At 27.5% G+C, this 15,093-nt stretch overlaps 1 protein-coding gene across 1 annotated transcript; it reads left to right on the top strand.

The window, feature by feature from the left end:
- Nucleotides 1-8,231: 8,231 nt before the first annotated feature.
- On the top strand, nucleotides 8,232-9,474 carry LOC107430378 (ethylene-responsive transcription factor 1A). The gene has a single exon (XM_016041211.4). The coding sequence runs from the start codon at nucleotides 8,368-8,370 to the stop codon at nucleotides 9,181-9,183; it is 816 nt and encodes a 271-aa protein (XP_015896697.2). The 5' UTR covers nucleotides 8,232-8,367; the 3' UTR covers nucleotides 9,184-9,474.
- The last annotated feature ends 5,619 nt before the right edge of the window (nucleotides 9,475-15,093 follow it).

Here is a 15,093-nt window from a genome sequence, read left to right as displayed (position 1 = left end):
CTTACATCCCTGCATCTTCATGGGTCCCCTCTTACAAGTTTGTTGCTAGGAGTCCCTCCCTCTCGTCCAATTAATAATCTATAGAAGTTTAATATGTTTGGGTTTATATTTTATGGGTCTATCTTGATTTCTAAAGTTTTCGTGTTTTATTATACTTATATAAATTTAAAATATATATTCAAATCTTAGCTTTTGAAGTAATTTAAAAGTTCATGATAAAAGTTTTAATAATTTTATCATGACAATCTTGATAAGAGAATAATTATATATATAATCAGTTTTCTATCAAGTTAATCCAATAATATTATATTGAATTTGATAAATTTATTAATAAATATATAAGAGAATAATTATATATATAATCAGTTTTCTATCAAGTTAATCCAATAATATTATATTGAATTTGATAAATTTATTAATAAATATCAGGTCAATATGATAGTATTGAATTTGTTCAACCTATTAATAAATGCAACGATTATAATTAAAACCTTAGATAGTATTAGTAAATTTATCTAATAAGAGATTTTATATATGTATATACAGTTTGCCAAATGCCCTAGTACACATTTCAATTTTGACAAAAGGAAAACCCCTTTAATTTTAATTTAAGAAGATAGGCAGTCCAATTAAATAAATCCCAAAAATTCCATGAATGAGAGTAAAAACTTTAATATAATATTATCAAACTTTATGAAAAGACTTTTCTTTTATATAAATCAACCTTCTAATTTTTGAAAAACAAACCTCTCTAAATTTAAGCGTAAGTAAATCCAAAGAAATCCATGACTGTAATTAATGATTGTAATTAAAAACTTTAGTATAATATTATTTTAGATTTTTTATGACCTTGTAGATGCGTTGTGATTAGTATACCAACTCAATTAATCTTACTTGATGAATTTTTTATATGTATATAGTTTATATGGTATTTTAATAATTTCTTATTATCAATATATATATATATATATATATGTATAATTTTGATATAGTAAAGACATCACAAAGATTTTATATAAAGATATTCTATATGATAAATTATGTCGTCCATATTGATTGCCATATAGGAAAAAAATTATCAATCAAATTTAAAAAAAAAAATGAAATTAACCTTTTGTAAAACATTTAGTTGTTTCTCAAACCAGGTTTGTTACTTTTCTTTTTAAATTTTATTAATTAAAAAATAAATCTTATTTAAATAATATAATATAATTTAGATGATATAACTTACCACATAAAATATTTTTTATTATAAAATTCTTAATGCGTTCTCTGTATATATAAAAATCTTAAATGGGATACTCGTTGAAACTTTATAATTGAGTTGGTAATGTTTTCTAACGGTCAACAATTAATTTTTTGAAATCGGTCGGGACAAGTGGGAAGTGTATGCAAGCAGGTTATGAACAGTGACTGCGGCAGGCACGTGTTATTTCTGTTATTGACAAACATTATAAGACTATTTCCAGTTTTGGAATATGACTTCTTATTTCAATTATGGAGGGCTAAATTTGGTTAATCAATTATGAGAACTGGGAAACACTTTTACACTACTGAAAACATTTTTTTGAAAAGTAATTTTCTTTTTTACCCTGAATTTACACTATATTAAGATGAAAATAAGTAGAAATTTAGTAGAAAATAAAGAATTTTTAAGAACTAATAATTGCTGGTGATGATTTATGATACCTATAACAATAGTAAACATCAAAATATCATTTTATAGCATTATATCCTAATAATCTCTATAGTTCCAATTCAAATTAAAATTAACATATTTCTGTTCATTTGGTTGATTCAGTGAATTGGCTAAGGCAACATAGAGTCGGTTAGTAGCTCTCTTCTTTTAACTTCTATCCCCAGTCAGATTTTTAAGTCAACCGCAAGAAAAAGTTTGGTAAGTTCAATTTTTTTATCTTCCCTCAAATTATATATATATATATATATATATATATATATATATATATATATATATATATTCACAAATATCTTATATTTTGATTGGAACAAAGTAAAATTTAGAAACGCCAAAACATTTGAATTCAACTTCTACACGTTTGTCTCTAATTGACGAAAAGATGGACTTTTGTATGTAAAATTAGTCTTGTAATAAAGTGAATAAATTTTCTCAAATTTCTCAAAACAGCTTCAGTTTGGTTTGTTAAGGAAGAGAGGAAATGTTGGAAGAGAAAGTTAAAAGGAAATGTCAAATGTTGTATATTGTGGAATACAAAGAACCAAACAGAAGTGGTGGGGTTTTTTTGTCACTTTTGATTTGGCATTTATCATTTCATAAAGGCTTGTTGATTGCTTATAATGATTTTGTCATGTCGAAATTATAGATAAATCATTTCAGGTGTAAAATCAGTTTTTGACGATAAACAATCTTAGTGCAATATGTTATGTTATAAAAGGATTAGTTACATTTTAGTATTGTTTTAGTTTTGAATAATTATATTTTGGTATTCAAGTTCAGCAAATCACAACTAGGGGGTTTTAGACCACAACAAATTAAAAAACTAGACTCTCTATTAGACCAAATTGCATTTTAACATTCAAGTCCCAAAAAAAAAAAAAAAATTTGCATTTTAGCATTGACAAATATATATGGGTTCGAGATGTTAATTAAACATTGCTGCTAAAAAGTCAGTTGTACCAAATTACAACACCCCGAAAGTTTTGAAAGTTTAAGTTTGTAGTGTTTTAAGTTTATAGGTCTAAAATGCCGCTATCCCTCCAAAAGAGTAACTATTAAAGTGCAATCATTCATAATCTTAATTAATGCATTAGAAAGTAGCGGTTGACAACTAAGAAATGAATTAAATCCCAACTACTAATACTCAAATTCTAATTAATTATTATTAGAATATGGTAGCAATTTGAGGTTTTAGCCAGAAGCTAATTAGATGTTGGATCGATTTTCTTCGTGCGTCGAGTAGAAGATTGGAATCAAATGGATGCATGTTTTGTCTTAAAGGGGTTCAACTTGAAGAACAAAGGCCTACTTCTTAATATGAATTAATTTGAATAATCAAACAGGCCTAGTAGTTTTTGTTTGCAGCAAATGCTGACAGAATCTTGATTAATAATAACAATAATTAATATTAGTCGCCTTCATCCTTAACCCACAAATCAAAGATTATTAGTCTTAAATGATTTAGACATTGCAGATTCTATACGGCTGCCTAATTTAATTTATAATATGTTTATATTATAATATATTATATGGCCGACATCATCTAGTTTCATGCGCTAGCTCATCTAATTAACATCCTAAACTCTATTTTGGTCTTATCAAAGTATAATTTGACCACGTGAAGATTGACAAACTTGTTCTTGATGCAATCTAAGCCATCAGATTTAGTACATAAACAATGTAGCACATGGATTCTGTCTTTTCTTTTATATATATATATATATATATATAAATAAAGATTGTTCATCTTAATAATAAAAAAAAAAAAAAAAAAAGTAACCACTTTTTTATTTTTATTTTTTTTAAGAAAAAGCATATAAATAGTATCCAAATTATGATAATACAGCCAGCTTTAGGATTGGAATTTCAATTCAACAACTACCTCATATTAAAATATTGGGAGGTAATATTATATATTATTGAAAAATAATATTATCTTTTATTAAATAAATTAATTAATTAAAAGATAAACAACAAAAATCATTACGTTAAAAATCTACTGCGCGATTGAAGACTCTGACAGTGGAAAAAAACAAAATCTAAGAAGGTACAATGCACCCTCCTATTAGCGCACGTTGGAAATTTAACCTTTTTAAATTCATGTATCTAACAAAGTGGGTCCCATTTATTTTGTCTTTATTCGGTATCATCCCTTGAGAATTCCTTTCAAACTCAAACATTTCAGCGCCTCGCACGTGCTGTCCGTTTGCACATGTGGACTTGTCTATTGCCAATAATGGAAAGAAGAATAGTAGAATGGTCAAAGTCAAATAAGACCCAGATGGTCATTGGTCAACTTCAAAGGTAAGAAAGTTACGATGACGTGTCTCGATGTTGATCGTGGATGTGCCAAGGCTTTGTATTTGTATCGGACGGTCAGTGATGATGTAGTAATTATGATCTTTAAAACAATTTAATAAATCGGAAAATAAACATATATTATTTGTTATGGATAGACTTCAAGATGAGAGAGATAGATATATCCAACCTTTTCAAATCTGTTTATTTTATGTATTTTTTTAAATTCCACCCACGAGGTCACAATTGTTAAAATAAATATTATATTTTATCAACAGTTGTCATTATATATGTGCAACCGTAACATTCCAAAATTCTTAATCCTTCGTATGTCATAATTGTTTTTTGGACCTTTTTATCAATAAACTTATTAAAATTGGAAAGAAAAAAATTTCACCTCAATCAAAAACTCTAAACGGTATATGATTAGATGGAGGAATATAATACATTATTTTATAATTTTGATATTTTTTAATTTGTTTAAATTTTTAAAATTTAGCTTATTTATTTTTATAAAATTTTAACTTTTTAAAATTAAAAAAAATGTTATTTCTTTTTAAAAGCTCAAGAAATAAAAAAAAATGCTACTTTAATTTTCTTTTTCACTTTTTCATTTTTATTTTTTTTACCTTTTTTCCATTTTTTTTTAATAATTCACCTAATTTATAAACTATTCAAAATCTTTCTTTTCATGATTCGAAGTCATGTTCTCATAGACACAAATAGAGATGTTCTACCATTAAAACTACGTTATTTTTTTTTTTCACCAAATTAAAGACTAAGAATAATTATCATATTTTATCTCTTTTTGTCCAACTAAACTTACAAATACAATTTTTTATTGGTTGAAAATAACATTTATGGGCTAAATATTTTTGAGGACCTGCAAATTCACCTTTTTGTTTTTTCAAAGATAATTTTTTTGTAATTATATATGTCGTCTTAATAAAACTAATATTTTTAATGTTATTAAATTGTTTCGCATTTATTACACGTGTGGTCTTTATATTATACCTTCTCTTTTTAAGAAGACAATCCCTACTATACATGATTAAAAAAAAAAAAAAAAAATCTGTCATCCTTACAAAGCGACGCCGTTTTGTGAAATAATAGAAACATAAAACGAAACGAGCTCATTAGAGAAAATTAATTGTCCCAGATTTAATAGATTTTTAGATGGAAAATTAGTTTGGAGCTAACGACGGTGCAACAAAAAAATAGAATTTAGGGATAAAATGTCAAAATGTTAATACTAAAAAAATAAAATTAGGGATCAAAGTGGAAAACGTTGTATAGTTCAGGACCATGCCCACCAACAACCCAAATTTTGATGGGTGAATTAAATTATTAAGTGTACACACTGTCTCATAGTAGTATTTAATTTTACGAATTTTTTTTTAAAAAAAAAAATTGAAAGCATACTTCGTAACCCCTATAAATTTGAAGGTTGTGATTATTTGGGGCTTCCAAAAATAGGTATGATCAATTGTACTGTAATTAAATAAAAAAAAAAGTACTATTATTCGTACGGTGGTTCCCGTCCCCAAAAAAAAAAAAAAAAAAAAAAAAGGTGAATCTGTCATCCGTGCAAAAAAAAGGTCAAACATTTAATGTTCATTGTTTAATTTCAAATATTAAAAACGTAAAAATAGTATAGAAAGAATAACATTTTCAAATATATATATATATATGAAGAAAAGGTAGAAAATTCCCATTGCCATTTCTCTTTTTTATTTTCCTCCTTATTGGATTCCATCATCAATTTACAGGGTTTATAAAATCCTTATGATAGTAGGGATTTTACTCCATCATTAAGTAATTAAAAGAGTCACAAGTCCTTCATGTTTGAATGAACTTCTGATGATACATTGCATTTACGCGAAAAAAAATTTTAAAACAATTTTTAATTTGTTTATTCCCGTAAATAATATATATATATATATAGTAAGATCAATTATTAATTAACTTTACTATTTGTTATAGTTATAAAACATTTTAATATAATAAACCACTAAACTAACGAATACCTAGTTTTTATTTTTTTTATTTTTTTTAATAACTTAACAATGAAGAGACAACATAGATGAGGTAAATTAAGTGTAAAAGGTTGTCAACAAATTAACAAAATAAGCAATGATAAAAATAATAATAATAATAATCATAATAACAAAATAAGAATTGTCACTTGAGTTGTAGTGCATTATGAGCCTTAAAAAAAAAGAACCAGTTTTAAACAAATTGAAAACACTCCCTAATATTCCAAAAGATAAATGAGTGCATGATTGATCATACAAGTGGATTCACGATCAAAATCCAATGAGGATACAACACAACCAAAGACAAAAGCAACGATAACAACTTGAAAGCTATTCCCATTTTAAGAAGAAAAAGTAGGGCTTTTGAGCCATTAGATACTCCGAGAGCTAAAGATAAATCTTAAATTACAAAAAAAAAAAAAGAAAAAAAAAGTGGGAGTTTGTGAGTGGCTCACCTTCCTTGAAAGAACAATAAAGTAAAGGAGTGCAATTTGCAAATTCGCAGAGAAAGACAGAGAGGGAGAGAGATGTCGGGCAACCTACAAATGCTAATGGGCTCATTGACTTTTTTTGAGACTTATCCAAAACCCAAACGTTTTCTTTTGCCAAATGTCTAGGACCGATGAATCCGTATACCTCGCCCATTTGTCCTTTCCCTCGCCTTGTTCCCCAATTCATCGCTCCCTCGTTTATTTTTGTTTTTGTTTTTAATCTTTTATATCTTTCATATATAAAAATTTGTAGTTATATTGATTATTATAAATAAAATAATGACAATTTGAATAAGGAAATTATGAAAGGTCATTTTTTGCAGGGCAAAGTTTGGTCCATTTTTCATCAAAGTGTGAGGTAAGATCTTGAAGCCCGTTCTTGTTATGTGGACATTTAAAAAATTCAAAAATATTGCAGGAAAGCATCGTTTTCAGTCTTTTGAAAGAGGTGGCTTAAGTTAAAAACCTTTTATGTTTTTTTAATTTTTTTTATAGTGGCACTAAACTCAATCGAATGTAGAATTTGAGATTATTATTGATGGTCATTATCATTATGGAAGGTGAAGTTAAAATTATATGTTTTTAAAAATTATAAAAGCAGTATACACCAAATTGTTTTAAAAAAAATACATTTACTAAATGATATATATCAATATATTATTTATGAAATATTAATATAATTAACTTAAATATGAATAAATAAATATTTAAATATATAAGTAAATAAAAAAATAATTAATTATTGACAAATCATTTACTGAATATTTTACAAACTCTAACATTATTAAAATATAAATAACAATGAAATGATGATGTATAACTTATATGTAAATATATTTTCTGATTTTAGGGGGAACTCACACTGAACATTAAGTGAGTTTTGATGCCAAAATCTATATAAAAAAAAATAAGAAAAATATATAATAGAGAAACCTATTTGGCAGACTCATATAAATTTGGAAGCAATATTGTATTTAAAAAAAAAAAAAAAGAATGTAGAGAAATTATTTTGACAATATCTAATTTACCAAAAATATATATAATATTATTTAATTGATTAACATATTAATATAACTTTTGAATTCTTAATTAGTTTATCCTTTCAAAAATTTACTTTTTTATTTTTACATTGTATTAATATATAAACTAATTAAGTAGTGACAAATATACTTTTGGTATCTAAAAATACTTTTACATCCACGTTATAATATGGATTTATGCATATCACAGTAAAATTACCATTAATGATATAAGTTCCCAAAACCCTTATATTTAATATGATAGGTTAACCGACAAGAGCATTCATAGTTTCTCATTTCTTACTATACTAAAAGGTTTCTCATGAGACAACTTTTTTTTTTTTTTTTCCAAATTAATTATTAAAATATGAAAACGAGGAAATGACAAATCGGCGACTGTATGGTGGGGAGGAAATGAGGAAGAAAGCAGACAAAAGTGAGAAAAGCGGCACAAGAAAAAATTTTGCTTCTGTAAGAATAATGACGTCATACTTCGCCCAACAATTTTAATCACGTGATTAAAACAGACCTCGCCCCCACCTTTCATACAATTTGCATTCTCGGATGGGAACTTTCACAGAAGCTCAGACCTCCCAATTAAATCCACATTTAATATTATAAAATTTTTTAGAAAATAAATATCACCAAGTGCATGCACCTTCGTCCCTATATAAACCTCTTTCGTCTTTCCACAAGAAAAAATAAAATTCAGATCCTTTCAATTTCCTTTCAACCAAAAACAAAAAATAAATAAAGTCTTCTCTTTCTAAACAAACACAAAACTCCCGACTCGACTTTTTTCCGGATTCAAGTTTCGCATTCAGCAAATGGAGTCTGATTACGCTATTCTCGATTCAATTCGCAGACACTTACTTGGCGAATCCGAGGTCCGATTTGGATCCAACAACAACAATTCGGGCTTTTCCGCTCCGGTTTTCTGTCGGAGCTCCAGTTTCAGTAGCTTGCACCCGTGTCTAACCGAGAATTGGGGCGACCTTCCACTCAAAGAGGACGATTCGGAGGACATGGTTCTCTTTGGTGTACTCCGCGACGCCATGAATGTCGGGTGGGTTCCATCACTCGGGTCGGATCGACCCGAAACCTGTTCTTTTGCTTACGCGGTGAAAGCTGAACCAGAGACTTTGCCGGCGGTGAGTGTGGTTCCACAAACGACGGTTATCAAGACCGAAATCCCGGAGGAGAAACCGGCGCCGGCGGTGGTTCCTCCCAAGGGGAAGCATTACAGAGGAGTGAGGCAACGGCCATGGGGCAAATTCGCGGCGGAGATTCGTGACCCAGCTAAGAACGGCGCCAGGGTTTGGCTCGGAACTTTCGAGACGGCTGAGGACGCCGCTTTGGCTTACGACCGAGCCGCTTATCGGATGCGTGGTTCGCGAGCTTTGCTCAATTTCCCTCTCCGGGTGAACTCCGGTGAACCCGACCCGGTTAGAGTGACTTCGAAGAGGTCGTCGCCGGAACCATCTTCGTCGTCGGAGAGTGGATCTCCGTCGTTGAAGAGAAGGAAGAAGGGTTTCACTTCCGGGTCATCGGGGCAACCCGGAGTTGTTGAAATGGGTAATGGATTGGAGCAGCAAGTGGGAAGACAAGTTGCAACAGTTGGAGAACAGATATTGGTCAGCTAAATTTGTGGAGGTGAAATTGCCACTCTGAGGAACACATTGTAATTATCTGAAGAGAAAAAAAAAAAAAAAAAAAAAAGATTTTTATTTTTTTGTTTGTTTTTTTTTTTTTCTTTTTAGGGGCTCCCATAATTTTGGAAAATTAATATTTGTTAGATATGAAGAACAAAAGAAGTGAAAAAAAGAAAGTAAAAAAAAAAAAAAAAAAAGTTGGGATATGAGTGAGTGTTTGGCATTGTGAATACGAAATTTGTTATTTCTTTTGAACTAAATTGAAAGTTACTATTGGTAATCTTTTGTTTGTTTTTTGTTTTTTGTTTTTTTTTTTTTGGGTTCCCAAATATGGCATTTGAAAAAAAGATGCTAAATCATACTAAAGAAATTGAGTTTCTTTATCAACTAAATTTTTTATTTTTAATTGACTAATTACTGATATCTTATCATTTACTATTAAATAAAATTAAGAGTTTGAAATTTAGATTTGTTTATTGTAATATGAAATTTAGAAAAATGGAGAGCTATGATGCATGTGAGATGTATAGAATTTTGCGTAGAAATTTAAATTACTACATTTTTGTATGCACTATCACCAACGACCGAGGTTTGAAAAGTTAGAACTGAGAGATTTTCTCTTTTCTTTTTATTATTATTATTATTATTTTTTGTTTTTGGTGAATGATTCTCTCTTTTCTTTTTCACATTCTAGATGTGGATTTTATATCATTGTGGGTTTTAACTTATAAAGAATGATTGCTGTACGGGTGCTCGAATCTTGCTGCATTTATGATGCTTCACATTTTAAACATGACTACCAAAATAACTTTTTGTATTTATTAGATTCATCCAGCTGTAAAAACTATTGAAAAAACATTTTAAAATTTTAAATTCGATTAGCTCCGGATGAAATCTCCTCCTTTAATGTATAATATAATGTAATCTCTAAAAAAATTTTAAAAAAAAGTGCTTCTTTCTTCGTCTTTCTCTTTTGAAAATATAAAATTGTATGTTTAAAGACTAGAATTGTTGGCCCACTTATTCACGCATATACATCAAAATAGAAATTATACATAAAAGTTTTAGTGGTAATTATAAGTTCCTAACCCCCTCTTCTTTAATTTGGTTCGCATATAAAATATGTTTCTTGGACTAAAAAGTGGATAAAATAAATATTTTACATGTGTCGTAATTGGAAATATGGTGGGACAAAATAATGGTAAAAATGATTGTTTTGGTGAGTGATATTGTGTAACAAACCTTTTGAAGGAGAAGGAGGTTAACACTTATCAATAATATGGTTTTTTATTAATTTCTTTTCATATTTTTGATGTAACAATAAAAATATAGCATTCATAAAAACATTGAAAATATCATTTGTATTAGTTATAGTTTATTGTTTATATTTTCTTATATATATATATATATATATATATTTTTTTTATGATAGATATTAATAATTATATTATTACCAAAAGAAAAAAGATATCAATAGTTATATTATATGTATATATTGTTTGTACTTGGATAGGTATGTAACATGTATGAATGGAGTAGTTACATTTTTAATTATTCTTTTAATATTCCACAAATATCCTCTGTGAAAAAGTCAAAAGTACTGTCAAGTACATAGATTGAATAAAAATAAATTGTTACATATACTACTACAATAGAGTTTTAGAAAAAAAATCAAGACAATGAAGTCTAGTTATCAAAAGGCAAAAAAAAAAAAATAATAATAATAATAATAAATAATAATAATAATAATAACAAAACATTCGTTTCAATCCTTTAAATTTCTTTTATTATTTATTTGCTTTCTCTATATATTTTTTTAATTTGATTTTCTTTAATTTTCATTTTATCTGCTTTTTCAATCAATTGTTTTCATTATATACCTATAAAATTGTTTGGTATATGCACCTTAAACTATTTTATCATGTCCGAATTCTGTAAATTGAAGAAGATGAATTGAATACACATGAGTTATTTATATCAAAAGATTTCAGATATAATCCAAACAAAAACATAAAGATACATGAAGCTGTTTGGTATATATAAATTAGAAAAAATGTATCCATCCAGGTTCATATATCGAACTATGCAATCATATCTAGATTTTCTAATTCAAATTTAATAAAGTCGTCTGATATATATAATTTGAACAAATTGTATCATCTAGATTATATATATCCAACTATGTAGTTATATTCGGGTTATAAAATCTAAATTGAAACATATCATTCCAGGTTATATATTACTGGATTAAAATAAAAATAGAAAAAATAAAAAAAAAAAAGAAAAAAAAAGAAATACGTTTTGTAGATGAACTATTATAAGAGGGATTGTTGAACATGATGAATACAAAACCCAAAACAGTTTTCCTCCATTTTAATTTATTATTATTTTTGTACAAAAATAGAGAAAGAGGAGAAAAAAAGCATAAGTAATAAGGAAATTGACTGGTAATAAATAAAAGAGTTAGCTGATAAGTAAATGTGATTATAGACTCAGACATCCTTGGCTATTGTACATAAAAAGAAATATCAGTAAAGATTGTTGAAGATGAAAGAAATTTAGAAATTAGCACTGACATATAATGTATGAATTTAATTTAAAAAGAAATTAGAGATAATAAAATATGTATGAATTTAATTTAAAAAGAAATTAGAGATAATAAAATATGATGTACGTATTTAATTATATTTAAAAATAAATTAAATATAAATGATTAATGTAAATAGTAAAAATTAAAATAAAAAAATAAAAGGGGCTGATCTGTCTACTAACATCGGTTAGAAAAATAGTATTTGTTGAATTTAGGTATATCTTTTTAAAGATGATCAATGGACTTTTGAAGAAAATTTTTAAATATTTTCCTCTGAAAATTTTGAAACTACGTATTTTATTTTGCCCCTTTTTGCTTTGAAGTTGAAACTTCAAAGGTAACTTTTTTAACGCTTCAACAGACCCGTTTATATTATCCAATCAATTTATTCTTTATTTTTCTTACTAATGAAGTGACAAACAAATATATATAATATAAAGTTCAAGGTTTGACTTTGTATCATTACCCAAAAAAAAAAAAAAAAGGTTTGACTTTGTATTTCAAAACAGTACCGAATAGTATATATTAATTATTGTAGTGTCAAAATTTTCATAGTTTTTCTACAATTAATACGCAAATCTATTTATTTTTAACAAACTGAATTATGTCACATCGATCTGAGAAATTGATTTGGATTTTAAAAAATTTATAGAAGCCCATAAGGAAATTAAAACTTTAGAATTTTATAAGAAATGGATTGATGGACAAATAAATAGATTACTTGCTAAGCTGGGTCTCTCTAAGTCTCTGTTCATTGAACGTGACATTTTCTTATGTTTAAACGCAGAATTTCCCAATTCGCACCATGTTTTTCTTTCAATTCAACTCAGCACTTTTTTGGGAGATTATTCAACGCTGCACTTACCCTCCTTTCATATCCACCAACCACATCAAACAAAACTACACCCTGTTTTCCACATCCTTGATTTTTACTCTTCTACATATTACACTGTTACATCTATGCTAACATTTGCTTTTTTCAAACATGTTTAATATATTATATATATGATTACGTATATGAATTATTACAATTTCTACACGTTCACATTATGTGACTGTCTAATCAGTATATAAAGTACATATAATTACAATGATTTTCCTATCAATATATTTTAGTGGTATATTTTTTTTTTATCGGTTATTAGATTATTTCTAGTAATTGAAATTAAAAAAAAACATTTATCAACTTGATGAATATGATGAAATATTAAACTCTCCAAGATTGAACTCTATTTGGATTTGGTAGACCACAAACATTTTTAAATATCATCCTTTTGAATAAGTTCTATAATGTTAGTTTAGATATCAGAAATGTGAGGGTTTACCTTAACTTTCTTTTTTAACTATGTGATTCGGTCCATTAGGGATGGGAGTTAGCTCCCTTATCTCTCAAGGAAACTTCATGCCTTAGCCATATAAATATGTAATAATGCATCTCAATCAATACGACCTCATAACAACCCTAGTAGCTTTTAACATTTAAATTATTTCTTCTGACTAATCATCAGAGTGGTTTTTTATCTGCACCAGCAAGCTAAGGCCTACTAATAGTGTTTATTTTATTTTATTTTTATTTTACAAACGTCACAGGTTTCTATTTTACAGGTATTAGAGCATCTCTGATCCATGATACTAAAGCAATTGATTTTATTGGAAATATGCATTTGGGTTAAAAATTATAAAAAAAATTATAATACTTAAGATTGTTATGTAAAATTTTAAAATTAAAAAAAAAGGCATGAATAGTAGATTGGCGAAGTGAATAGTTTTGCATAAAATTTGATACAACACAAAAAAAATTATGGGGTCAAATTGTTCAAACATTTTGTACACATAAGCAAGCAACATGTAAAAGAGTTATTGCCCAAAAAAGAAAAGGTGAATTCTGATTATTTCAACATGAAGAAACTATGCACACGAGGGGGCCGCAAAAATACAGATTTTGGGTCCATATGTACAGCTACAAGCGAAGAACCTTATCGTTCTTTCGTTTGAAATTCTGACCCACAAAATGTTGACCTTTGACTTTTCTTTCAAAGTGTTTGACAATTCAACGATATTCCAAACTGGGTTCATTTGGGGTTACACTTATAAAATTATTGGTCTGTTTAGCAAGATTTTCAACTGGTTGAGTAGTACCAGGCAAATGCATGGTTAGCTTGGCCTGTGAAGGCCACGAGACTCTTCAAGCAATAAATATCCATTCTAATAAATAAATAAATAAATATATATTGTATTGGTCAATGGTCAAGGATATTTTGTTTATCTATTCAACCAAGACTTTTTGATCACCTTTAATCGCATTTAAGGATTGTCAAAAACCCCACGTTTGTTTTGGATGGATTATGAATTTTATTTGGATTCCCGGCAAAGAAGATTTTATTTGGGGGAAACAAACAAGTTCATAGTCTTTTTAGTTATATATGTAAAAAAATGATTTTTAATTGATTTCAATTTAGTATTTGATCATTCATATCTTATAATTAGCTTTCTTTTATACTCTTAAGGCGAGCACTTCAAAATCTTATAATAAGCCTTCTCGTACCGGTGCATACACCATCGAGAGACTACATAATCAACCCAATATATTATAATAAATCTTATTTATGATAGCTCGTCATGTGACCCTAAAGCTCTCGGTTTGTGAGACAGTGATGCCTCTGATGTTGAGTAGAGAGGGAAGAGCGATTCTGGAATCTCCAACTCATTGGTCAATGAATGATGTATTAATCAATAGTTGTAAGAATTGAACTTTAAACCTTTAAATTTAAACCGTCCAAATTTAGATGATTAAATTTCAATATGTTGAATTTTAATCCAATCAAAATTTTGAAAAAACAACAGCTAATATAATGTCTATATTAAAAAAATATTAAAATGCAAATTTATAAAATTAGAAGGTCTACATTGCAATAAACTAAGACTAGAAAGGCTAATTAGCAATAATTTCTACCAAATTATATCTTAATGTTAGTGAAATGAGATGATAAAGTTAATGGCCATCAGTCAAAAAACTATATTGGACTAAAATAAAAGTAATTAAAATTTGAGAGTCTAAATTGTACTATTTTAAACTTAAAAGTTTAAAATGAAATTATCCTATACTAGTGATGACTAAATACGATTAATTTTTTTTTTTTCATTTTTGTAAATGCCTTTGGAATCTTGCGCAATATTGCATTTGAACTCATAATATATTGAATTGGCATTAAAATCCATATTTACTATTTTGCCTATTTGAAGTTTTAAATTTTTTTTTTTAAAAAAAAATTGAGGATTCAAATTTTGAATCTTTATTTACAAAAGAATTA

The sequence above is a fragment of the Ziziphus jujuba genome, chromosome 6 (assembly GCF_031755915.1).
Source record: "Ziziphus jujuba cultivar Dongzao chromosome 6, ASM3175591v1".
NCBI classification, from domain to species: domain Eukaryota; kingdom Viridiplantae; phylum Streptophyta; class Magnoliopsida; order Rosales; family Rhamnaceae; genus Ziziphus; species Ziziphus jujuba.
Note: the sequence above shows the minus strand (reverse complement) of the source record. Positions and strands in the feature narration are given on the sequence as shown.

Bases quoted from the DNA above. Each gene is read 5' to 3' on its own strand.
- LOC107430378 (XM_016041211.4), top strand. From the start codon at position 8,368: ATGGAGTCTGATTACGCTATTCTCGATTCAATTCGCAGACACTTACTT.